The 27,485-nt window shown below is 40.6% G+C and overlaps 1 protein-coding gene across 6 annotated transcripts; it reads left to right on the forward strand.

Annotated features, from left to right (window-relative positions):
• Positions 1-9,206: 9,206 nt before the first annotated feature.
• Positions 9,207-23,187, forward strand: PGAP4 (post-GPI attachment to proteins GalNAc transferase 4). 6 transcript variants are annotated; one of them, XM_016123903.2, is made up of 2 exons: positions 9,207-9,455; positions 21,338-23,187. In XM_016123903.2, the coding sequence occupies exon 2, from the start codon at positions 21,419-21,421 to the stop codon at positions 22,628-22,630; it is 1,212 nt and encodes a 403-aa protein (XP_015979389.1). In that variant the 5' UTR covers positions 9,207-9,455; positions 21,338-21,418; the 3' UTR covers positions 22,631-23,187. The 6 variants fall into 6 exon arrangements, with proteins under 6 accessions (XP_015979389.1, XP_015979390.1, XP_015979393.1 ...); XM_016123904.2 differs by lacking the exon at positions 9,207-9,455 and adding an exon at positions 9,484-9,839; XM_016123907.2 differs by lacking the exon at positions 9,207-9,455 and adding an exon at positions 9,920-10,190.
• Positions 23,188-27,485: the final 4,298 nt, after the last annotated feature.

Consider the following 27,485-nt stretch of genomic DNA (forward strand, 5'->3'; position numbering starts at 1 on the left):
GGTGTATGCTGCTGCAAATGTCCTGCTGTAAGATTGTTATATCTCCATGCATTCTTTCTAACATCCCATGACCTCTGAATAGAGTTATTTGTATGCTACACACAATTCTAGAAGTCCCTTATTTTTAGTCCAGTTGTATTTTATGTACCATAACATCACTTATTAAACAAAAACGTAGGGATTCCATGGCCCCTGATCTAGACTTAATGAATCAAAGTCTCAGGGGGAAAGCTCTCTGGAAATTCAAGTTCTTACTTCTGTAATTGTGTCCCTGTCCTCAGTTTTAAAAGGTTGACAGCACATCACAGTACCCACTGGATGATCAAAGGATAAGGGTAACCAGTACTGGAAGTCCTAAGCTATGGGAGTTAAAAGAATGTTGTTCTGAAGTCTTGCTAAGAGACACAGAGGTCTGGGTTTCCCACTTGGCTCCTGCAAATGAAGGTGTGAAATCTTGCTGAAAGGTGTTCCTACTCCCAGAACACAGGCAATTCCTTGATCCCTTTAGATGATGGTTTGTAAAATGATTTTCATAAGTTATAGGCTCTGTTTTTACTCCTCAGAGAGGAGAAAAGGAGAGCCCACTTTCTTACACTTTCAATAATCCAGTGCTATGGATTGAATTGTATCCCCCAAAAACTCATATGTGATCCCCAATGTGATGGCATTGAGAGATGGGGCCTATAGCAAGAACAAGGAATCAAAACAATACATAAACTTTACAAACAAAATTCCATTGAGATTTTGATATAGTGCATTACATTGGTAGAATAATTTAGGAAGGAATGTAAATTTCTAATATTTTGTCTTCCCAGCCAGAAACACATCATAACACTCCTTTTTCGTTTTTCATCTTCTTAAGCCTTCCTTTCTGTTTCCTTAGTTTCATGGTTTTCTTGTTGTAAGTCCTTCATGTTACTTACCAAGTTCATATAGATAGTCCATAGACTTTGGTTTTATTAAGAATAGACTTTATTTTCCAATAAGTGCTATATAGCAGCAGTTCCCAACCTTTTGGCACCAGGGACTGGTGCTCCTATGAGAATCTAATGTCTGATGATCTAAGGTGGAGCTGAGGCAGGGATGCTAGGAAGCGGCTGTAAATGCAGATGAAGCTTTGCTTGCTGGCCCACTGCTCACCTCCTGCTGTGCAGCCCGGTTCCTAACAGGCCACGGACTGGTACCGCTATCAGTCTGCGGCCCAGGGGTTGGGGACTCCTGCTGTATAAGACAGGCATATATATATATATATATATATTTTGCATTTGACTTATGATCCTATGAAACTCTCTTGATGATTCTCTTGAATTCTTTTTTTTGGGGGGGCAGAGGGTGGAGAACAATCATATCATCTACAAATAATGATGGTTTTCTTATGTACTTTCCGATATGTACACCAATTTTTACCCTTTTTTTATCTCATTATATCTTGAAGAGAATGATGACACCAAAGACGCCCTACTTCATGTATTCTTTTCTCAGCAACATGTATTTTCCCACCGCGAATATTTACAGTTCATGCCAACCACCATATTATATATTGTCTTTCAGAAACTGACAGCTTAATTTGTTTGTGTCATATTAGCCTTGTTTATTAATCACCATGAGCTATCTGAGTCATCCATCTAAATCATATCTGTCTTTTAAGCTCCAATTCAAGTCTATATGTCCAGAAAATGTCCCAGCTCCCAACTCTGACAATGAAAGTAGTGTTAAAACTTGAAATACAATGCAAGAAGGAGGTGTATCCTAGGGAAGGTTGGCTGGTTAGCATAAAAATAACTCTCCATGTGGTATTATGTAGGTGAAGTAACCTTATTTCCTACCTTGGAAAAAAAAACACTTAAAACACCCACAGGTAATCAAGGACTAAAGAAAACACTCATTACCCAAATTTATATACAATGTTTTAACCAAAATGCCTAAAAACCATTTATGAATTATTTCAATAAGACTAGACGCTTATATTCTCTGGTCATTAATCTCTCTCCTTGTAGCTGGTGTGTGCATGAAGCCACATTTATAGATAACTGAAGACTACTTGGTGAAACTGGAATCAAAACTATCAGAATTAGATATATTCTTTTAATATTATTGGTACCTATCAAGAAGTGCTTGCTAAACAATGGCACAGCTTCACAATGAAAAATGTATCTCAATTTATGGTGTTAAAATGAAACACCATGATGGTATAAATAGTATGATCTCATTTTCATTAAAAAAAATAAACTTATGTAATTGAAATTTGCTAAGAGACTAGAATTTAAATATTCTCACACACACACACACAAAATTGTAATGCAGTAATCATTATCTCAGCCTCATTCTCCCTCCCCAAGATAATTGTACTTATTCAGTTTAACCCCTCAGAGCAAAAATTTTGGGCAATTAGGGTTCCAGGCACACCCTCTCTAACCTTTGGAGTTTATAGGAGTCTCAAGAGAATCTATGTAGATAAAGATCACGATTCTTCCCCAATGAACACTTAAGAGTGATGAGATGGCTCTCTGAAAGCCAAAGAATCTACATTGTGCTATATTCGCATTTCAAGAAGGGTCTTAATTTTAGCAAAACAACGAGTGTCACATCAAATCCTATTCATGTAAAGCTTATTTGGCTTTATTTACATTTAATTTGTAAATATATTTTGATTTGTATAGTTATGTAAGCATTAGGCATTTATAACAAGATTATGTTTATACATTTTAACCAACATTATAATAATAATAAAAGTAATTTAAGTAAGCACTAGATGGTCAATGAGAAATTTGTTTTCCCTTAGAGCGAGACCTTCATAAAATTTAAATTTGACAATACTATTTATTACTTAGTTGAATATATACTGTCTTGTGTGGTTCATGATTATTATATCTAATTTTTTTTCATTCCCTAGCTTTTAAATTATTCTGAGATCAATGAAGGAGAATTGATATCAACATAACTGACAGAGTATATCAGTTTAAACATTTATTGACTTACCAAATTGCAAGCATTAAGATGCAACTCACGTACATTCAGATATAAATTTCTGGTTAAAAGATCCAGGTAAAAGGAGGTCGGGTAGCAGTAGTATATGGCTGGGAAGCCATGAGTATTTAGAATCTTGCCTTATCAGCACCTCTTGCCCAACTCTAAGGAAGAATAAGGCTGATGCACTGATGACACAGTTACAGTTACCTCCAGAGGCATGAAATCAGCATTGACTGCCTCCAGCATCTCAGCTCTTGTAAAGTCCTCACAGCTGGGCCCCGCCCCCATCCCCATCAGCTTCAAGATACTTCTGGCACTGGGCCAACTCTTCTCTCTTGCTCTCAGGGTCTCTGGGAGCACTTTGACCTGCCACATTCTCATTCTGACTTGTGAATCTAAGTTGATGTGTTACCTCTCACAAGTAATTCATTCGCATCTGAAGCTTGCTGGAGCTTGACTGCAGGACATTGGTGTTATTTTCTGTTGAAGACACGTATAAAGCAGGAGATACATGATCTTATTTGGATCAGGTGGGAAGGAGTTTAGGCGACATCCCTTCCCTATTTTTCCTCCTAAGCATAGTTCGGGTTGATAACATTTATACTTCAAAATGGATTAAGTCATTCGGCCTTACTTATTGAACTAGAATCTCAATTACAATTTATGCACTAGCCTAGAAGCTGGATTCATTTGTAGCCTGTAATTGAATAAAGCCTTAAAAGTAACTGGATGCCAGAGTAATAGGCATTTCAAAAGTGTAGTGATAAAGATACTATTCCTGAACATGTTTAAGCCATGGAGCACATTTTGACACCATTGACATTTCAAATGTTCAATTAACCTTGAAGGCCTGTTCCCTTAAGATCATACAATTTCTCTTTTTTTCACTTGTGCTTATTTTTATTAGTAATTATGCATGTGGACACTTACAACTGAGTGAAGATCAAGCCTAATTATGTCAGCTTGTTTGAAATGTGACCTTAACACTTAGAATAATAGCAAAGAGATATATGGTTTAAGCTTGCTGAATGCTAAAATATCTGAAGTACTGAACATCTTGTTTTGTATTTTATTCTTGTGAAGGCTGTCCTACTTTTAAAATGAGTGGCAATCAATCTGTCGATTTGTACTGAAAGTTGAAAATATAAGTCATACCTGATGATTCAGCAATTAAAATACATAACTGTAATTATGTATTCTAAAGAAAATAAAATCAAATGATTGTTGAAATTTGACTATACAAAAATATTTATTATAGCTTTATTTACAATTTTAAAATCAACCTAAATGTGTTATGATATGTCTATAATACAGAATTCTATATAACCGGTAACACTGTTATAGAGAGCCATATTTGTTAACATGAAATAAGCTTACAATGTGTTCTGAAGAGGTAATCAGGTTACATTATTATGTGTAGCATCCATTTTTATAAGAAATTTAAAAACATTTAAAACTAATATTACTACCAATTCGGAACATACACAAGTTGTCTCTACTCTCAGTCTCCACTTCTTCATCTCCCATTCACTGCATTTCCTAAATTAAATATTTTATTTATCAGCTATTTACATATAAATAAATATGAAATGAGTTTAATATGTAAACTGAGTAGCAAGTGTAAATCTAGTTATTTAAAGAAAGGGCATTATTGCCATTGTTAAAAGACATCCTCCCAGTCTTACAAAAGAGAAGGTGCATAGAGTCTAACTTAAGCTTTGTGATTTTTTTAATTTTTAAAAAATTTTCCCCCTCCTCCCTCCCCTCCGGTAATCACTAGTCTATTGTCCATGTCTATGAATCTCTGTTTGTTTGGCCTGTTCATTTGTTCCTTTTAGGTTTATATCCCACATATAAGTGATATCATGTGATTTTCAACTTTTTCTGTCTGGCTTATTTCACTTAGTATAGTTATTTCAAGGTCCATCCATGTTGTTGCAAATGGCAGTATTTCATCTCTTCTTATAGCTGAGTAATATTCCATTGTATATATGTACCACAGCTTCTTTACCCAGTCATCTATTGTAGGACACTTTGGTTGCTTCCATGTCCTGGCCACTGTGAATAATATGAACATCGGTGTGCAAATATGTTTTTGGATATGAGTTGTCAAGTCTTTGGGGTAAATACTCAGTAGAAGGATTGCTGGATCATATGGTAGATCAATTCTTAGTTTTTTGAGGAAACTCCATACTGTTTTCCATAGTGGCTGTACCAATTTCCAGTCCCACCATCAGCGTATGAAGGTTTCTATTTCTCCACATCCTCTCCAACATTTGTTATCACTCGTCCTGTTGATTATAGCCATTCTAACAGGCACAAGATGATATCTCATTGTGGTTTTGATTTGCATTCCCCTAATAGCTAGTGATATTGAGAATCTTTTCATATATTTGTTGGCCATTTGTATGTCCTCTAGGGAGAAGTGTCTGTTCAGGTCCTCTGCCCTTTTTTTCGATTGGATCATTTGTTTTCTTTGTTGTTATTGAGTTGTGTGAGTTCTTTGTGTATTTTGGATATTAGGTCCTTATTGAAGGTGTTGCTTGCAAATATATTTTACCATTCGGATGGTTGTCTCTTTATCTTGTTGACGATTTCTTTTGCTGAGCAGAAGCTTTTTAGTTTGATGTAGTCCGATTCATTTATTTTTGCTTTTACTCCCTTTGCCTTTGAGTTCAAATTCATAAAATCCTCTTTAAGTCCAAAGTTCTTGAGTTTAGCTACTATATTTTCTTCTATGCATTTTATTGTTTCAGGTCTTATATTCAGGTCCTTAATCTATTTTGAGTTAATGTTGGTGTGTGGTGATAGACAACAGTTTAGTTTCATTCTTTTGCAGGTGGCTTTCTAGTTTTCCCAGCACCATTTATTGAAGAGTCTTTCCTTTCTCCACTGTATGTTTTTGGCATTTTTGTCAAAAATTATTTGCCCACATAAATATGGTTTTACTTCTGGACCCTCGATTCTGTTCCACTGGTTCATGTGTCTGTCTTTCTGTCAAGACCATGCCATTTTGTTTACTGTTGCTTTGTAGTATAATTTGAAGTCGGGCAGAGTGATATCTCCAGCCTCATTTTTTTTTCTCAGGATGGCTTTGGTAATTTGGGATCTTTTGTGTTTCCATACAAATCTGATTTTTTTTGTTCCATTTCTTTAAAAAATGCCAATGGGATTTTGATGGGGATTGCATTAAATCTGTATAATGCTTTAGGTAATAAAGTCATTTTAACTATGTTGATTCCTCCAGTCCATGAACACGGAATATCTTTTCATTTCTTTGTATCTTCTTCTATTTCTATTAATAAGGTCTTATAGTTTTCATTATATGAGTCCTTCACATGTTTTGTTAGATTTATTCCTAGGTATTTTATTCTTTTTGTTGCAATTGCAAAAGGAATTATTTTTTCCACTTCTTTTTCTGACACTTCGTTATTAGAGTATAGAAACATTATATATTTTTGAACATTGGTCAGTTCGGTCCATTTACATTTGAGGCGATTATTGAAACATGAGGTGTTCTGATGCCCATTTTATCTTTAGCTTTCTAGTAACTCAGTGTTTACATTGCTTCCTTGTCCTCGTATTTCCATTTTCTTTATTTTGGTTGGCTTTTGTGGTTTTCCCCTCTGGTTCTTCTTGTTTTATGTTATATACTTCAGTTCTGAATCTTTGGTGTGTGGTTACCATTACGAATAGGTAAAGGATAGTTATATGTATACAGTCATCTCTTGTCTGTGTGTGCCTTATTTCCATTCTCCTTTGCGAATTTGGATCTTTGAATCCTCCCATTTTCAGTCATTGTTGTCTCAATTTGTCCCTATGTATGCTGTATGTTCTTTATTATCTTGCTATAGCAAATCTCTTCTTATTTTGAAGCTTATAATGCCCTGTTCCTAATAAGGGTTACACTCCACTGCTTCTATCAGACTACTAGTCACCTTACTCCTAATTATGTGTTTTTTTGTCATTTTGTTTTAGGTGAGGTGACCCCTTTCAGTATTTCCTGTGGTGCAGGCCTTGTAGTGAACAATTCTCTCAATTTTTATATGTCTGGAAAGTCTTTATTTCTCAAGCATTGTTAAAAGAAACTGAGGTTTATTAAAATTTTTAAGAGTTTATTTCGGCAAAAATCTACCTTAATTAGGAAGCACCCAAACTGAAAGTGGTTAGGAATACTCTACCAAAAGTAGCTTACAGACAGATTTTTATAGAGAAAAGGTAGAAGCAAAGGAAAGAAATTACTTGATTGACTATAGCTTAACGCTTACTTGCCTGTTTGTGATTGGTTGCCTTTAGTGATTTGATTTCCTAAACTTGAGGCATTCAGAGGCTTAGATTGCTCAAGTTAGGTTGTTCAAGTTAGTCCACTGTTGCTCAAGTTAGGTCGCCCAAGTTAGTCCACTGTGGCATTAGGTCCAGTGGCCTCCCTGTTTATAATTTAATATCTTCAGGAGAAGTCAGAGGTGAGTCCTCAGAAGGTTATTGCCCATGGCAGTTGCTAGGCTGAATACCAAACCTCTCAAAACAAAACTGGAACCTCAAAAATAACTTACACTAACCATATAGTGTCTTCGATTGCCTCTGCCAAGAGAAAATTCAGAGAGCTTTACTTAATATGAATATTTTAGTGAGTGAGAAACAAATTTTTCCCAAACAAGGAGACTTTCTGTCAGTGGTGACTGACAGCTTAGTTTATAAAACATGAATGAGCAAGTATGTTATTTTATATTGTGAATTGCTACTGGAAACTTACATTCCATTTCATTGCATAAACTTGTTTGTAGCTAACTTGCTAATGTCGAAGAGGGAACCAAAGGCCCCAAGTGCTTCATTTGTGCTAAAGCTCAAGATACCGAACCTAGATTTAATAACTGATTTAATTTCACTTTCAAACTCTCCCAGGAATATAATCTTAATCAACCAGTCTGAAATTTTCTGGTCAAGCACCCCCTCCAGAGCCCCTACGCCAAAGGAAGATGTCCTAGCCTAAAAATAATCCATTATGCCAACCCATTTCTTTTCTTTCACTAATAACTCCCCTGCCACACCCTTCTTCCAATAAAAAGTTTTCATTTTGTACAATCCCTTGGAGTATCTATCTGTTTGCTTAGATGAGATACTGTCTGATTTATGAATCTTTTAAAGTCAGTTAGATCTCCAAATTAACTGGGCTGAATTCTGTCATTTAACACCTGGAAGCCATAAGGTCATGCTGTAAGGACATGAAGAAATCTGTAGTGTAAGCTGTGGCAGTTGTTATTTTCCTTTTTGTAATCTAAGTGCCTGGGCTCGATGTTGTTATAATGCCCTGAACCTCTGGATACAGTTTAGAGCCTCTATGAATCTCTAGCAAAATCCAGAAGCAATAGAAGGAGCAGGAAGTAGCACAGTGTGGGGAAAAAACAACTGCTTTGGAGACAGGTGAAGCCTCTGTAGACTATATATTTAAATCTGAACTCTGCCACTTACTAGCTATGTAAACTTATGTAAATTTATAACCTCTCCGGGCCTCAGTTTTAACTTAGAATAATAATAGTAGTTTCCTTTCAAGATTGTTGTTGTGAGTACTAAAATAATTTGAATTCTGGGTATTACACAGTGCCTAACAGATAACCACTCCATTGCAAACTAGTAGACTAGACTGACCAGCTGTCACTTGGACAAGATTATTCCTTTGGCCAAACCTTATTTTTTTTTTTCATATGTAAGACAGGTATGATATTATCCATACGTCAAAATTAAAGGTTGAGGGTGAGTACTGCTTCGGATTCAAATGAACTACCAAAGCCCTGACAGAGACTGACAGGTAAGTGGAAAGAGACATAGGGCTAAATCTCATGCCAAGCTAGATGATCTGGTTAGACCAAACCTGCTTTTTAATAAGCGTTTACACTTCTGGCTTTTGGAATAAGGGCTGCGCTTGGCAAATTATTTTCTTAAATCTTTCGTCGTTTGCAAACTGGGAGTGGTAATCTCTAATGCACAAAAGTGAAATGAGAGCTAGAGGAATGTTCATAAGGCGCTTGGTATAACGCTGGGTACGGTGGGAATTGGGGGTGGAAGTGGTGGCCCTCATTATTCTTATTACCGGCAAAAGCAAATCCCTCCAGCAGAGAACACGTTTGACAGTCAGCTGAGGCTGTGAACAGCGCAGAGACCCAATCCTTCCAGCATTTAAACTTCCTTTTCCCCGAGCCTGCTTTTCCCTCTCCGCCCGTCAGTTGGCGCCTTTTGCCATCCTTTTTCCCCAAGCTAGCTTTGGGGGCTGCGGTCGCTCCGCAGCTCGCAGGTCACATGGCCTACCGGAGCGAGGGGACCCCGCGCCGGAGGCGAGGCTTCGTTGCGCACCCAACCGCGCTGCGCCCGCTCTTCTAGGGTTTCAGGGTTCAGCAATGGCTCCTCCATGGGGGCGAACCAGCCAGCCTAGGCGACACCAGAGGCGGCCCTCGGCGTACGTAACGGACAGAGCTGATCGCCCCCACTGGGTAGGTTTCCCTTGCGCACAATCTGTCCAGCCCCTTTGACGTCGTGGTCGGAGCGCCCACCCCGGGAGGATATCAGATCGAGGGGATCTGGATTAGGGGTGGCCGCAGCTTGCACGGGGAGAGCAGCTGCGGGGGCTGGCGCAGCCAGGGAGCGCCTGCGCCCCCTGTCGTGCGCTCTGGGCAGGCAGGGTTCGCTGTGGGCCAGCCGGTGGTGCCGGCCACGTCCCTTCGGGGACCCCAGAAGGGCGCCCCCGGGCGCGGACGAGGTCGGCGTTAGCATAGGGATGAGGGTGTCACGACGAGGCCACCTTTCCCACCCTTCGCCCGCTTTGGCTGCGCCGCGAGGCAGACAGGAAGGCGCGAGCCGGGCACGTGGGAATCCAGGTAAGACCCCTGTTCCTGTCCGGCTTGGTCGGGCCGAAGAGCGCCAGGGCTCATTGCCAAATGGCCGCCCGCGCGCGGTGACATCCGCCGCGCGTCCACCCCTCCCGCCAGCCGGGCACGCCTATAACGCACTGCTGCAGTGATGGATTTCTGCAGGCGACCTCGCAGGCCGGTCTGAAAAAGGGCGACCGGGAAGAGGAAGGTGTCCCTTCCAGCTCCGGGGAAGGCCAGCCGAAGGGAGCCAGGGTGGCGATCGAGACCGTTAGCCCCGGCCTATTGATGGGGAAACTGAGGCTGGAGCAGGGCGGGGACTGCCCAAGGTCAGCGGCGGACTGTAGATCCGGGACTCTGGTCTTCCACTCCCCATTCCCTTTCCACCAGGGATAGTTAGGACCAGGCCGGCTTGTCTCGCATTCTTCCTGGCTGTGCTCGAGTGTCCCCCGTGCCATACTGCGACCGCGGAGTTTGGGGGCGAGAGTTTCCGCAGGGTGGGTGAGACCCAGGCATCCCCTGCGCATCCCATCCTCTCCCCTGGGGGACTGCAGGGCGGCTGCAGTGATATCACTATGCGGACCATTAACAAAACCCGGAGGTGTATGTGCGTGCTTGCGTCTGCATTTCCCCAAGAGAACTAAACCTTGTATGGGGGAATAGCATTTTTAGGGATGCATTTCTAGAGTGCACTGCACCAGATACTTTGGGAGATGAGGAGAGAAAACTGTGTCTAACACCTAACACTCTTAAAGTTAATAGACTTTTTAAAAGGAAAAGTTTATTACAAAACATTAAGAAAACAGAAAAGAGTAAAGGAGAGAATAAAGATGAAGTTTCATCATCTAGATTCTTGAGATTTTTCTAGATATCTCAAATTTTTCACTGCATACACAATAACACAGACAAAAATAGTATTTTGTTTTAATTTGCATGTCAGATTACCCAGGAGAAATCAACACTTTTTCCTCAGTGTATTGGTCTTTTGCATTTGTGTGGGCAAATTGACTATTAATTCTGTTGCTCCTTTTTCAATTAGAGTTTGTCTGTTCCTGATTTTTAAGCGCTCTTTATATATTACACGGTAAACTAGTAATTCTGTCATGTACGTTGTACAGTGTTTCCCAGTTTGCTTAATGTTCTCAGTTTTTCATCTTTGCACTATATAAGTTTAACTTTATGTAGTCAAATCTGTTCTACCTATTCTTTCTGGTTTCTGCTCAAGGACCTTGCTGAAAAAGGCCTTCATAACCCAAGTTTATAAAATATTCTTCTGTATTTTCTTCAGGCATTTTTAAGCTGTCATTTAATTGTTAATTAATGTGGAATTTATTCTGGTTTAAGTTGTAAAGTGGAGAGCTAATTTACTTTTCCTTAATAGTTAGCTAGTTGCTGCATAGCTATTAAGTCTGTTTTTTACCCCTGATTTAAATTGCTACAATCTCGATAGGTTTAAATTATTACATACTTCTATCAGTTTGTGGATGTTTGCATCTGTCTATTTATCAATATTTTTTGGTGCCAGTGCACCAAATTTTAATTACTGAAGTTTATAATTGGTTTAACATCTAGTTAGGCAGATTCTCTCTTATTACCCAGTATCATTTTCCTGGCTTAAAAAAAAAAAAAAGTCATTTTATTGAGGTATAGTTTACATGCAACAATATGCACGATTTAAATATACATTTTGATGAATTTTGTTAAATGTAACCACCATCACAGTAAAAACTTATGGAGCACTAGGTAAACTTGATGTCATCATCACAGAGGGGCCATGCTAATTTTCAATATATCCTTCTAGTTTTAGTATATGTACCACCAGAGTGAGCATTCCCTGGCAGTTTTTATTAGCACTGATTCCAGATGATCTTTACAATACTCTGGTCAGTTAACCAACCTCTCCTCACTCCACCCAAACAAACAAAATAAAGCATTTGGATTTCTATTGGGTCTTTGATAACAAGAATCTTGAGAGTAGGGGCCCTGATAGTCACGTTCACCCTCCCAGTCCCTGGCACGAGACTCAGTATTTGTCGAATCGAAGGTTTAATAATGATCATAAAAGCAATATGTGCTCTTTGCAGATGCGTAGAAAGAAAAACAGAAAACCTCTATCCTCCATACTGTCACCTCTCCTTTACTAAATCATACTCCATATTAAAAATAAAATGATCGTACTATGTACATTTTTCATCAAATTGCATTGATATAGTTTACATTTTTTTAGAGACTTTAAAAATCCGCTCATTTAACAAATTATCAATGGCTGGGTAACTTAAACAACTGAAATGTTTATTTCTCACATTTCTGGAGGCTAGAAGTCTGAGATCAAGGTGCCAGTGTAGTTGGGTTCTGGTGAAGACCCTCTTCCTGGTTTACAAATGGCCACCTTCTTCTCGCTGTGTCCTCGCTGGCAGAGAAAGAGAGACGTCGCACGCTCTCTCATGTCTCTTCTTATAAGAGTACTGATTCCAGCAGGAGAGCTCTATCTACATGACCTAATTACCTCCCAAAGACCTCATCTCCAAATACCATCACAATTTGTGATTGGGATTTTAATATATGAATTTTGGGAAACACAAACATTCAGTCCATAGCAGAGACCTAGCTAAGACTCTTTTAATGTCAGTATATTTAAACCTTCTTTTTTCTTTTAATGTCTCCACATCATCCCCTTGTATAATTATCTAAACACTTGTTCCGTGTTGCTAGGTATTTTCTTTCTCTGAAGTTCATCTTTTCTTCTAGCCCTTTCCTCCCCTCCCCCTCTTTCTCTTTCTCTTTCTTACTATTACAAACAAAACTGCCCTGAACATTCCTTGTCTATCTTTGGTAGCATGTGTTTGCATTTCTGCAGGGTAGATAACTACAAGTAGAATTTCTCTGTCGACGGGGATGTGCATATAAAATTTTTATAAATATTGTCCCAAGTTTTCCTCCGAAGGTTGCCCCATTCTATATGAAATTGCCCATTTGTGGAAATTGAATTGACTTTATGGTAAATATAGAGATTAATTTTGGAGAAAAAGACCTCAATCTCCTCTTTCCATTAGTGAGTCTTTCCAGCTGGGAAAATAATATTTTTCTCCATTTATTAAAGACTTTTAAAACTGGCCTTCTTATAGTACGTGTACATATTCTGCATATTCCTTAAATTTATTTCTAGGTATTTTAGTTGGCTTCCCCCCCCCCCCCATTTTGTCTGGGATCTTTTATCCCATTATTTGGTGATCGATTAGATGAAACCAATTAGTATATATAATGTATATATAATACTATTTTTACATAGTAATTTTGTTAAAAACTACATTCTGAAAGTCTGTTATCATTTCTAATGTATTTTTTCAGCTGATTTTCTTGGGTTCCCAATCTGTGCAGAGACATTATTCCATCTTGGTTGAGAACAGTGGTTCTCAAACCCATCTGCCTGCGTTCAAGTTTCATCATCACTTAAAAGCTTTGTTAACCTTGGGTATGAGTTAAGTGTGCCTTAATTTTCTTTGTTTTTGTTTTTTGTTTTTCAGATATAAAAGGGGCTTAAGGGGTAGTACTTCTCATAGGCTTTGTATGAGGATCAGTGAGGTCCTGAGAACAGTGCTGGCACCTAAGAAGTGCTTAGCAAACATTTATAAATAAGTTGATCTTTAATCATTATGTGACCAAGCTCTTTGATACTCTCAACTTTATAGCTTAATGATTGAGGCCTACAGAGGTCAACTTGGCTGTGATCACATACTTGGTCTATAAGCATAGAGCCTCTTCTGTGCATACTGTGCTGGGTTTGTGAGGGGTACCAAAGATAAATCAGACTGAATCCACTAACAGAGAATTTATAAATTCCTTGGGGCCTAAGTCAAGGGCCATGAATAAAGCCATTGAAGGCAGCAGGTATCATGGAGAAAACTTTGAAATTAGTCCCGTATTTGAATTTCTTGCTTTCAATTTCATAGCATTTTTTTTTCTCATCTAAATGGTATTAATTCCATTGCTATTTGTGAGTTGCTATTTTGATTAGAAGAAATAGATGTGAGTTTATTACAGAACTTAGATATGTAGTCAGACCTTAATAAGTGGTAGCTATAAATAGATACAGTCTAAAGTAGAAAGTGACACATAAATGTCCTTGGGAGAAAGTTCTTGTTAAGGGCCCCAGCACTTGAGAAAAAAGATTATTATTTCTAATTGGGGAAGATCAGAGTTGGCTTTCGGAAGAGGTCCCTTTTGAGCTGACTCTTTTTAAAAGTAATTAATTAATTAATTTTTTACAGTGGCATTGGTTAACAAAATTGAGCTGACTCGTGATGGTTGATTTGGCTGTGTGAGAAGAAGTGGGTCTGGAAAAGTAGTTGGAACTAGATTGTGAAGAACCTTGGCAAAGAACTTGGACTTCATTCTACAGTCATTAGGGAATCATCGAACAGTTCTACAGAAAAGAGTGCCATGTTCAGACCTGTGCTTTTGAGTATCAGATAGATGCCGATAATGTAAAACATTGTCATCATTGCACAGTGTCTTGTGTCTGACCAGGTGCTTTTTATAATTGTCGTCTCATTTCACCTTCACAGTGCCTCCGTCAATGACATATTTTTTTATTTTCCTATTCTGCAGAGACATGTTTTTTATTTTCCTATTTTGCAGTGACATAAAAAATATGTCATTGATGGAGGGATTAAACGATTTGCAGAGATTAAGTGATTCTTCGATGCAAATGAACTTAATTAGTGAGCGTTGACATCAGAACAGGTTTTTTTGGTTTTAAAATCTGTTGCTTATTCTGGAAGTCAGAAGCCTCCTTAGAAGCCTGTTGCAGTCAGCTGGCCTGGAGGTGAGGAGTAACCAGGGTGTGGCAGCGAGGAAGGGCATGGCAGTGGGAAGGGGAGGAGAGAACAAACAGAGGCATAAGAGAGAAATTGCCAGCACTTGGGAAGCGACCGGATAGGGGTGAAAAGTCAGAACTCACTGGTCTTTTGGATCCAAGTGTCTGGGAGAGCCACGGTGCCAGTGGCATGGAAGGGGTGACCTGGGAAACATAGGCCATTCCTGAGTGTGTTTATCTCCCGAGGTTCAGCCTGGCTGTCTGCCTGCCATATCCCTACGACCCCTTCAGCTTAATTTTCAGAAGCTGCACTAAATGTGATTGTCATTGTTGCTCCATTTATAACATCTAGCTCGACTTCATGCTCATTTCTTGGTGTCTTCGTCCTTTACTGTCCTCCTTGACTCCTCCGTCCTAGACATGGTAACAAGCATAATCCAGTTTAGGAGCTGGTTGTGTTTCAGAGTGTATTTGCAAAGCATAGGCAAGAATTCTGTAAGGAAGCCTTAGCATCAGGGCTCTGAAGGTAGGATTGTTTCCAGGACACCTCATCAGTGCCAGTCAGTCCATGACAACGTGGGAGCATGGGCCTGAGCCCCCAACATCATGATGACAATGGAATCCTGGAAAAAAGGCAACCGGAGTGATAACATAGACATAACTCCCCGTCTATCCCACCCCATGACTGGACTGGGAGTAGAGACCTCCTTCTCTCAAACTAACAATGGAAAACCCTATGTTTTCAGATCCGTTCCCCTAGTACCGGTTATCTTAAAAGCCTATCAGTAAACAAAATTATAGGTGGCGTTGGGCACCACACCCACAGTGCATCAATCTTTAAGAAGATGTTTTTAAAAGCAAACTAGAACATTGTCCTGAATGCCTACACAACTTCATGTAGCTGGATTTTAGGCAAACCAGTCATCTGATCATTGAATGAAGGATCCTATCCCAACTCCCATGGCTTAAGGTGGGTGTGCTAGATTGCATTGTTTTTCAAGATATTTTCTGCTCCTCCCTGGAGAGACATATATTTACCTAATCATTGACTTCAGGCTTGGCCATAAGTCTTTTGATATCCCCTTCTTGCAGAAAAATTACACAACTCTGTTAAGTTCAAGAGGTATTATGTGACTTGCTCTGGTCAGTAAAATATAGGTGAATACAAGATGTGTCATTTTTGAGCTGTAGCTTTGAGAGCCAGCTGGTGATCTACCATCTGTCTCTTTACCCTTTGTCACAAAATCAGCAATGTTCAGGTAAGAGACAGTTCCATCTACCTGGGTCCCAGAGTACTGATGACACAGAGCAGAGAAAATTGACCCACCGTGGACAAATAGTTTAACCAAGAATTCAACCTAAATTCTTATAAACCCCTGAGATTTTGGGGTTATTACTGTAGCATGTCCTAACTCATAACAGTATATGGGGACCAGATGGGGACCAGATGCCTTCTAGAAATTTCCCAGACCCTCTGAGCAGATTGCTAGATCCTTTCTTTTTTTCCCCGAGGGCTTAGAAATTGGCCTGCTGTTCTTTCTTTCTGTTGAATCTTCACTTTTCCCCTTCCTCTGCCTTGTGGGAGGAGTAGACTTTTCTGCCCCATTGCTTTGGGCAGTGGATGGTGAGTGAACTTGATCTATGGCACGCTTAAGCAAGGCTGTAAGTGTATCTGCATACTTTGATTCTTATGTAGCTGCTGTCCACCACAAGGCATGCCCAGGTGGCTGTTCTGCAACTTGACCTGAAATGAGAGGTATGTGGAAACACCTGGTTCTCAGCTGCAGTCTGGAACTGAGCCATGACTATCCACAGACCAGTGAGCAAGAAATGCACGTTGTTACATCAAGCTGTGAAGATCCGGGGCTATTTATCACCCCAGCAAGAGCTGATCAACGTAGGCAGGAACCGTGTGTCCTCAGAACTGAATCTCTGCACTTCAGGCAGGAACCGTGTGTCCTCAGAACTGAATCTCTGCACTTCCTCTGATCATCAAGAGAACAGCAGTCTCATACCATATTTTTAAAACAAGGGATTTCTGAGATGTTAATGATGTTATTACCCCCAGTGGAGAAATTGCCTGAGATTAAATGTCCATTTTATACCAGCGCTAAGGTCTGTAGTTTCGATCCCAATAAATACTGAAATCTAAAGAAGATCATCACACTTGCTTTATAAACATAGCTTCAAGAAAGTCCTCTCCCTCTCCCCTGTCTACCTGGAACACACAAGCCTCCTCTGTATATAAATTCTGGAGCCAGCCTTGCAAGCATACCGGGCTCCTTAGCAAGATTCTGGAAAATAAAGCAGTAAGCCATGGGCCTGGGAGGACTTGGTGCTTTCAGGGGCTCTCCAGTCATTTCTGGGTGTTAGAATGTGCCCTCTGTCAGTTTGTTCATTCAGTAAATATTATGGACTTTAAACTTGTGTGACAGGTAGTGCCGAGTGCTGGGTATCCATGGTGCTTAAGACAGGTAAGCTCTTTGTCCTTCATGAGCGTTAATTTTCATGGGGGAGGCTGACCAAACCAAGAGCTAGCAAGGAATCTAACAAGCTACTGTTACTGATAAAATTGCTTGAGAAAGATGATATTTATGTTAAATATATTAAAATTGGAAATTTATTTTCTATAAGCCAGTATTTTTAAGTCAAAGGTACAAATAGATATTTAATAAAAGTTTTCATCCCACTCCATTTCCTAAAGCACCTAGTTCTCTTTGAAGGCAAAGGTGCCGGTCTCCCATATATCCTTCCAAAGATAGCAGATGTATATACAAGTACATTTATGTCTATTTCCCCCTTTTCTTATGAGAATAGTATCATGCTGTATATGTTTTTTTATGTCTACTTTAGCCAAAGATACATTTTAACAATTTTCCATATCTGTACATAGAGTTTGCTTAGATTTTTTTTTTTACCATTTATTTATTTATTTACTTACTGACTTACTTACTTACTTACTTACTTAGGTGAGAACACCTAAGATCTACTCTCTTAGCAAATTTCAATTTTATACAATACAGTATTATCAACTTCAGTCATCACATTATGCATTAGACCCTCAGAATTTATTCATCTTATAGCTGGAAGTTTGTAGCTTTTGACTAACTGCTCCCTATCCTCTCACTCCTCAGCTCCTGACAACTAGCACTCTGCTCTCTGTTTCTATGAGTCTGACATTTGTTTTTAAGGTTCCACGTATAAGCGATACCATGCAGTATTTGTCTTTCTCTGTCTGCCTTATTTCACTTAGCAAAATGCCTTCCAGCTTCATCCATGCTGTCAGAAATGGCCAGATTTTCTTTCTTTCTTTTTTTTTTTTTTTAAGGCTGAGGGAGTTGTGTGAACAAAGGTCAGGAGATGAGTATGAGCTAAACCGAGTTGAAGTTGTGAAAGACCAGCATGTCTAGAGCTGTCCTGCTTGCTGGGCACGTGGAGCTATTGAACACTTGAAATGTGGTTGCTCTGTAAATGTAACACGCACAGTGGATTTCAAAGACTAAGTATGAAAAAGGATGTAAAATACCTCATTAATAATTTTTTATATTAGCTTCATATTGACATAATAGTTTTGATTTATTGTATTAAGATACATTATTAAATTTAATTTCACCTGTTTCTTTTTATTTTTTATTGTGGCTACAAGAAAAATGTAACCTACACATTGGCTTGCATTGTATTTCTATTGGACAGCGCCAGTCTAGAGCAGGGGTTGTAAACTATGTACTGCAGGTAAGGTTTGGCCTCCAGCCTGTTTTTCTGTGGCTGGAGCACTAAAAATAGTTTTTCCATCTTTGAAAAGAGTTTTAAAAAGAGAAAGTCTTAGAAAAATATGCAACAGGCACAGTATGTGGCCTGCAAAGTCTAAAATATTACCATCTAGCCCTTCGCAGAAAGGCATTGCCAACTTCTGGTCTTGAACACACTGAGAAAGGCGAGGCAGAATAAGATGACAGAAGAAGATGGGGTCCAGATCACCAAGGGCCTTGTGAACATCGTAAGTTTGGATTTTATAAAGAGAGCAATAGGACACTAACGAAGGGTTTTAAGCAGAAGACTGAAATGATCACATTCAGTTTTTAAATGATAATTGTGTGAGCATGCGTGTGCACACACACATACGTGTGCGCGCACACACACACCCTTTAAACATCCCACCCCTAGGACTTATCTAGAATAAAGTGTCACAGTGTTGCTTTACCAAAAACTGTCACTGGAAGAGTATGTTGGAAGGAGGGGAGATAGTAATTTTACACGCAAAGCACAGAGCTCTGCATTGTCGTCATAATCACATTGTCATCTTAGCACTTAATACGTGCCTTGCATTTTCCAAGCTGCCTGCCTTATCTTGTTGACTGTATTTTGTTTCTTCTAAGTGAGTACATTTCTCTTGGATAATAACTAGCAAGGCTGAGAAAAACAGGATAAGCCAGAAGCCACCTGAATGACTCTACTCCCAAGGCCAACTTACGAGAAGTGTGAGCTCAGCCCAGTTTTAGCCCTTAGCTTCCACTAGTAGTGATGTGGACATGGAGATGTGCAGCTGTGTGATTTGTTAGCTCCAGTGACCTGAGCAGATCACAGAGAGAAGCAGCCTGCCTGCAGCACTCTGGAAGTTTACAAACCAGCAAGCCGTGGTGGCGAGCTGTTCAAACCTCTCCCTGCTTATTTTCCTCTTTAGTACTACTCAGATCGCTTACTAGTACCAGGGTAATCTGTCTCACTTCTGGGGTCCCACAGTATAATCTGTTTCTGTTGTCAAAATGAGACTTGTCTCTCTGCTTTCTTGATTGTACTGTGTCAGGATACAGTAAGTCCTCACTCAATGTCGTTAATGGGCTCTTCGACTTTAAGCGAAATGACATATAACGAAATCAGTTTTACCATAGACTAGTTGATACAAACAAGACTTATGTTCCTACGGCATCTCATTAGTGTTAAAACTAAACAACATTGCTTGAGGATTTGCTGTCCTGTGGAGAGGTTTGGTATTCTACACAACTCTAGTGGGCAGGGCAGGCTAACTGTTTTAATAAGTCCACAGATCATTAGTGGCTAGACACAGAGGTTTATGTATAACTCACAACACATCCCACTCTTGGAAGTGAGCGGTGGAAGACACCTGTGTTCCATGCAGCCGTTCAAGGACACAGGCTCCTGCCATCTGGCGGCCCCACCTATCTCTAGATCTACCAAGCCTGTTTGTTCAGCTAGCAGATGGAGAAAGGGAAAGTTGAGAGGCACATCTGCTCTCAACCACCTTGGCCCAGAAGTCACACCCATCACTTTGCTCACATTTTACTGGCAATCCCTAGTCACATGACCTTGCCTGGAAGAAGACGGGCCAAGAAATGTGGTCTTTCTGTGTGCCCAAGAAGGAGAGAGCATGGATCTGAGAGCACCAGAGACTCTGCACCACAGCAGCCTTTTCTGGTGCCTGGGTAATCCTTCCTGCAAGATAATTCACAAGCTAGGCTGTTTTCTTCCGAATGTGTGCAAACTATTACACTTGTGAGGTAAGAGGTTTACCTTCTGTTCTGTAGACTTCAGTGAGTTTGGCATTGACCTTACTAGTATTGTACTGGTTTTCTCCTTTTAATTCTGCTTTTTGTTTTGGTTTGGTTTTGTTTGTTTGTTTTGGTGTGAGTCAGTAGGTCGTTAGGTCTACTTAGTCCTAAGATATTACTTGAAGTTGTAGTATAGATATATTTAATGGCATTTTTAGTCTACATTATTTTTGCTCTGTAACATATTTAATCTTCACAGTAACCCTATTACATAGGTCTTATTACTATCTCCATTTTAGGGGTTAGGAATCTAAGATGTGGAGAGCGAAGTGACTTTTTACCGAGTGGCCAAGCAGGGATTCAGACCAGCGTGTACCTGACTTCAGGCCTGTACTGTTTGTCATTGTGTCACGCGACATTCTTTTCTGGAACTGGCTGGATGCAACTGTCTTTTCCATCTTCATCTCTGCCCACCCCTCCCCTCTCTCACTGGAAAGCTGCTCATGGATCTTTCTTCAGACATTTCCTTCTCTCCTAAAGTCTGGGGCTCTGGATTTTGCTTGCACGTGGGAGGCCCTTTCTCTCACTGGTTTCCACAGTAGTTCTGTAAAAGATAAAACGGGAGAACAAACAGGATTAAATTAATATGCAACTTTAAGTACAGTTGCATGAAATTGGAGAAATAAGAATAGAAGATTTCGACAAAGACATTTCAGGGAACCCTAAATAGTTCTTTTTGGTTTGTTTGTTTGGCATGTGCAGAAAAGACAGTTTTCAAAAATTACATCGACAAGTATTTACAATGTACTTATACTGGAACTTACTTTAAATGTGTATTTCCTATGTGTCAAGCCTCGCTTCTTTGTATCTGTTTAAGAACCCAAGTTTATGTAGCTGTCGAATTGACATAATGATCTTACTACCTGGCGATTTACCGGCACATTAACTAAGCATCTGCAGGCATGGAAACTTGGTCAGATGCACTGAGGTTTCCTTACTCATAATAAAATAGTACAAGAATTCAAAAGATCATTAACAGATACAACCAAATAATACTGTATGGGAGACTTAAGTCTCTAGTTGCTACACAGCCTAACATTAGAATTTCTGGTTTGATATGTGCTGAGTTCCAGCCCTGGATTTTTTAAAAGCCCTTTACCGTTCTCTACATCCTCTTTCTTTAGGTTTGACTTGCACTGATCTTGGCCTACGGTCCACTCCAGGATGGTTTGTTCTTGGGACCAGACCTGACCAGAAGTGACCTCATGAGCACATCAACCTCTCCAGCTGCCATGCTCCTCCGGAGGCTGAGGCGGCTCTCCTGGGGCAGCACTGCTGTCCAGCTCTTCATCTTAACGGTGGTGACGTTTGGCCTGCTGGCCCCCCTGGCCTGCCACCGGCTTCTACACTCTTACTTCTATCTCCGCCATTGGCATCTGAACCAAATGAGCCAAGAGTACCTGCAACAAAGCTTGAAAGAGGGTGAAGCTGCCCTCCATTACTTTGAGGAGCTGCCCTCAGCCAACGGCTCAGTGCCTATCGTCTGGCAGGCCACGCCCCGTCCCTGGCTGGTCATCACAATCATCACTGTGGACAGGCAGCCTGGCTTCCACTACGTCTTGCAGGTGGTATCCCAGTTCCACCGGCTTCTTCAACAATGTGGACCCCAGTGCGAGGGACACCAACTCTTCCTGTGCAACGTGGAGCGCAGCGTAAGCCATTTCGATGCCAAGCTGCTGTCCAAGTACGTCCCCGTGGCCAACCGCTATGAGGGCACTGAGGATGATTACGGCGACGACCCTTCAACCAACTCATTTGAGAAAGAGAAGCAGGACTATGTCTATTGCCTGGAGTCCTCCCTGCAGACCTACAACCCAGACTACGTCCTGATGGTAGAAGATGACGCCATTCCAGAAGAGCAGATCTTCCCAGTCTTGGAGCACCTATTGCGGGCTCGCCTCTCCGAGCCACACCTCAGAGATGCCCTTTATTTAAAGCTCTATCATCCCGAGAGGCTCCAGCACTACATCAACCCAGAGCCCATGAGGATCCTGGAGTGGGTCGGTGTGGGCATGTTGCTGGGGCCCTTACTGACCTGGGTATACATGCGTTTTGCCAGCCGTCCGGGGTTTAGCTGGCCCGTCATGCTCTTCTTCTCCCTGTATAGCATGGGTCTGGTGGAACTGGTGGGCCGGCACTATTTTCTGGAACTGCGGCGGCTGAGCCCTTCTCTGTACAGTGTGGTCCCTGCTTCACAGTGTTGCACCCCAGCCATGCTCTTCCCTGCCCCTGCGGCCCGCCGGACACTCACCTACCTGTCCCAGGTATACTGCCACCAGGGCTTTGGCAAGGACATGGCACTGTACTCACTGTTGAGGGCCAAGGGAGAGCGGGCCTATGTGGTGGAGCCCAACCTGGTAAAACACATCGGGCTCTTCTCCAGCCTCCGGTACAACTTTCATCCTAGTCTGCTCTAGCAGGTCAAGAAATGCCTTTCTGAAAATGGCCACTTCTTGGAGATTGAAATAAGGAGCTCTTTACTTAGATATGGTCGCTTATAGATATTTCAATGTTTAATGTTGCTGGAGATATAGGCACTGGGACAGCTGAGGAACAGACCAGCCAAGAACCTTGGCTTTGGTAACCCTGTTGAGAGCAGCAGTTGGCCGCAGGTCCGGACCTCTGGCCCCTCCACACAGCCACACTGCCTCATGCAGTCTGACCCACCCAACGAGGGGGCATTGAAATGCCCATTACATTCTCCAGTTGTTTTCAGCTCTGATTCGTGATGGAGCTTGTGACTGCCAAAAATATTGTACGCCGTGATATGACTGTTTTAGGTTTTTAAGGGTAGAATTTGGTGAAAGGTGAGGTCCTTTCGAATCAATTTCATCATCATTGGGCATGAAAATGGATGTATGTTTGGAATATATGTCTAAAGAGGCAGGACCGTGTTGATAGACTCCACTTGTTTCCTTGACCTGGTGTAATAAAAGCTGTGCAGCACCCAACATCCTGGAAGCAGGCGATCTGGCTTCTGTTACCTGCCTTTTTCTTTTCCACACATCTGTAGTGCACTGATAATCAGTATTGTTAGTGAGAACTTTAAGGCACAGCAGAATTTGAAAGCACCTCATGGATCATCAAAGTCAGATTTTTATGTTTAGTAGTGATTTAATATTGAAGATTTCTATCATCTTCTGATTATTTGAAAATTGGACATTGCAGAATGATATAGAATGGGTGAGCTCTTTACTGATTGCATATCTTTTCCCCTACCTTTGATGGCTAACTCACCCTCCTTTCTTTTTCTTCTTAGTAGCATGATGATATAGAAGGAAAAACATGGACTGTGATGTCAGAAGACCTGAATTTTTATTTCAGATCTGTCATGGCCTACTGCTGTGAACTTGAGAAAGTCATAACCACTCTGAGTCTCAGTTTCTTCACCTGTAAAATGGGGACAGTGTTACCTACCTTTTAAAGTGGCCTCGAGGATTAAATGACAGACAGAATGTATGTAAAACACCTAGCTATTGCTTATCCCATAGAAGGCCCGTGGCAAATATTAGTTGTTGTTTTTTTTCTCTCTCCTGTAATAAGTATATAAAACTCAAGTGTACTTTGGATAAAGATGTTAATAATATCATCTAGAGTTTGAGATAGGACTGACACCTATAGAGCAGCTGTTCCAGACCAAGCACTGCTAAAATAAAGGCTGACTTGTCATCGTGACTTCTGAAGGATGTGCAGCCTTCATTCAGCACCACTTCCCACCAAGCCAAAACTAATGATTCATTCAAACTAGAAATGATCCAAGACTCCTCATGAGCTTATTCCCAAACTAGCATCTGAAAATTACTTTTCTTGAAAGTGACACACAAATGGCCTTTGACAGTATTTATCAAACCAGAGGCCAAAAAGTCCCTTTATGAGGATGGATGATTATATCAGAGTGGTTATATTAGAGTTATCCAGTTCATTTCGGTGCCGCATCTTCCATTGGCTTTTATATTTCCACAGTGAGCTTCCATTTGGGGATCCACTCAAGAACATGGATTGCGAATACGGGCTTCGGCACCATCCTTTATGGATGAAAAAACTGAGACCCAGAGATGCTAAACGACTTCTCCAGGTTCACACAGCTGAACAGCGGCAGAACCAGGACTGAAACGCAGCTCTTCTGACTTCCAGCCCTTGTGCTTTTTTCTTAACCACAGTCATTTTATAAATATCTATGTGGTCAAACTCTCTTTTGTAAAATCTGTTGTAACCGGGACTAAATAATGTCTCTGTAGGCTAAAATGGTAGAAACTCATTGTCATATTGGTCTTAGGGAACAAACAGGTATCAGTGAGTGTTGTGTTGTTATAGTGAGCTGTTGTTTATCCCCCAGGAATGTCCAAAGTGATCTGAGCTACTAGATGACTTATTAAGATGTTCAGATTCCATGCCCTCGTTCTTCCTCTTCTAGCAACTGGCCCAGCCCCAACCTAGACCTCATGAAATTATTTCCCACAATAACCAGGCCCAAGATAGGGAATCGTTGCTGTTTATAGTTCTGCTTTTTCTAGTTCAGTTGTCTACTGCATGCACACATCTCCTCCCCTGGCTCCATTCTGCATGGCAGAGGCCATCTTTGCCTTGTCTAATAACCAATGTACTAAGACATCTTCTCCCATTGTTCTTAACCGGTGTCTGCCATCCTTGGACATTTTCTGCAGATATGGGCTCAGTGCTGCCCTTTTATTCCTGCCCACTTCTAGATCTTCCTCCCTTTTGTCTCTCATTCGTAGAGTCTAGTTTTTGTATGTTATCCTTTATTGGGACAGCTGACAGCTCCACACCAAAGCTGAAGTCTCATTTAATCCTAAACAAAGGGACTAAAGGAGAACTAAAGTCCCCTTCCTATATCGAGGTACATAGGTTACCAGGTGGTGAAGGTCTCTTAACAGCCCCACTCACCTTTCAGAATTTAGGCCTAAGAAGCTTTCATTTGTGACTAAGTATATTTGCATAGACATGTCAGTTAAAAGCATCTACTGAGATCTTCTGCGAAGACTTTTATCATTCCCTTTTATTTCGATGGGATTACATTTTTTTTTAATGTGGCAAATAGTATCAAACACACACACTCACACACACACACATACCATTGTGGAGTCCCAATGTACCATTCAAAAATATGGGCTGTTTGCTTAAACATTCGTAACCGATTTTGTCATATTTCTTAAATAGAAGCATTTGAATCATGCATTTTTTTAATCACTGTTATCATTTAAAGAAAAAAAAAAAACGGTGAGAATACTGCAGTGTAACTGGAGAATACAAATAAGAGTTATATAATGATAGTATTAACGTAACTTCTCATTTGGGAGAATGTATTTGATTGGTAACTTAATCTGGGTGGAGAGGTACGCTAATTGGAGGTGATTACTGTGGGAATTTTAGACCTAACAAGATGTGTTGTGAGTTACAGTAACATGTGATATAAAAGTGGGTAATTTTAAGTGACATGAGCAATTTGGATACTTTTATCTCAACTGTAATGAATTTGCTGAGAAATGGTCATTAACTGGTGCCGATTTTTCATGTTGGAAATGGATTAGTCCTAATAGCAGGAAAAAGTGCTAAACACATTAGAACCGCAGCGATGTGCTGTGGCCTTCGGTCACCTCAGTACTAGGATCACAGCATTGTTGTAAATCATCGCTCCATGATAATGGGAACTTTTGATTTAGAATTAAACAACTTTTCTTGACCTTTTCCCTAACAACCTATATAGATATATGGATAAACGAACTGATTTTTATAAAGCATCTATGTTCACCATTTGAGGGGTAAAAACAAAAGAAAATTCAAAGGCAAAGGATGAATTTATCAAAAAGAGATAAGAAATAGATGGCTTACGTATGGAGAAATGTGGTAGCTTTCATATGTCAAAGAAATGGGAGAAGAGGACGATGATGTAGAATGAAGCAGAGGGTCTCACATTTTCACCTGGTCTCATGTGTCCCAAACTCCATTTTTTAATAAGTCCTTTAGGTATGCCCTGCTGTCATGAAATCTTTATAGACCCGTCTAGGGAGAATGCAAAGGAACTAAACAATGGATGGTCAATGCTCTGGATATATAACTCATTACTTTGCTATGACCTGGCTTCCTACTGCGTTTAGAAAAAAATTCAAACCCCTACATTACCTCCCAGACCCCTCCAGCAAACTCTGTGACTTCGTGTGTCACCATCTTATCCTCATTCTCCAAGCTCTAACTGGACCTCCTGCTTTCAGTTACTCGTATTTGCCCACTAGTTCTTACTGCAATGCCTTTGCAGTGTTATTCTCTTTGCCTGGAAAGCTTTTCCTTTGGCTGAATCTTTCCTCTAATTCAGGTCTCTACTCAATTTTAATCTCCTCTCCCCCCCCCACCCCCGCCAAAACAAACTTTATCCTAGCTAAAGCAGTCTTGCCCCTCTCCTTTCCCAAGGCCGACCTATCACATTCCTCTGATTCCCTTTCAAAGCTCTTGTCATTACCTGAACTTCCTTTATTTATTATTTTGGGTTTTTCCCCCCCTCCATCTCCTGCCACAGAATATAAGGTTCACAATATCAAGGGTCTTCTATGTTCCATTTCATTCATCCCAGGTCCTAGAACAATACCTGACACAATGTAGGAAATAAAGAGCGGGGGGAGGGGGGCAGAGAGTGAGAGAGAAAGAGAGAACTGCCTGCAAAAAAAGAGGAATACTGGAAAAAGTGGGACCAGGGAATAAAATTACAAGGACAGGAACCAAGACCTGGATCCAGGCAGTGAGGGTTGATTAGATGTACCATTTGATACCTGCAAAGAAAGTTTTTTGCATGTATTCCAGGTAGATGGAATGGCAAGTGCAAAAATGAACTTCTCACACCACCATACAACTGCTTTTTTTCTTGGTGGTTATTATGATTTTGTTTTCAGTGTGTGTTGCGAGTTAGTTGTATGTAGGGGGGTGGGGAGTGGGGGGTGGGTTCCTGTGTATTACTCAGGGGAAGGCGGGGGTTTCTCTTTAAGGCTGCAACTGTTGCATCTTCCCGTTGCTGCCAGTGGGAATCATTTAGACATGACTTATGGTAGTGCCACAGCCTATTCGAAAACATCTGGGCCAAGAGGCCGGAAAGAGAATGAAGGAATGATCACCACGCTGTAACGATGAACTCTTCTCAATTACTTGGGTGAGATGGTTTAGGCCTCGTCATGTAGCTCTGGGTGGTAGGGGTCGCCTTTCGCAAAACATATAATTTGGCACAAACCAAAAATAGAGAGGGAAACATTCTCGGAAACTGGTGTC

This window comes from Rousettus aegyptiacus, unplaced genomic scaffold (genome assembly GCF_014176215.1).
Source record: "Rousettus aegyptiacus isolate mRouAeg1 unplaced genomic scaffold, mRouAeg1.p scaffold_m13_p_3, whole genome shotgun sequence".
Taxonomy (NCBI): domain Eukaryota; kingdom Metazoa; phylum Chordata; class Mammalia; order Chiroptera; family Pteropodidae; genus Rousettus; species Rousettus aegyptiacus.

What these genes read in the sequence shown, in the direction of transcription:
- PGAP4 (XM_016123903.2), top strand. Translation starts at nt 21,419, where the DNA reads ATGAGCACATCAACCTCTCCAGCTGCCATGCTCCTCCGGAGGCTGAGG.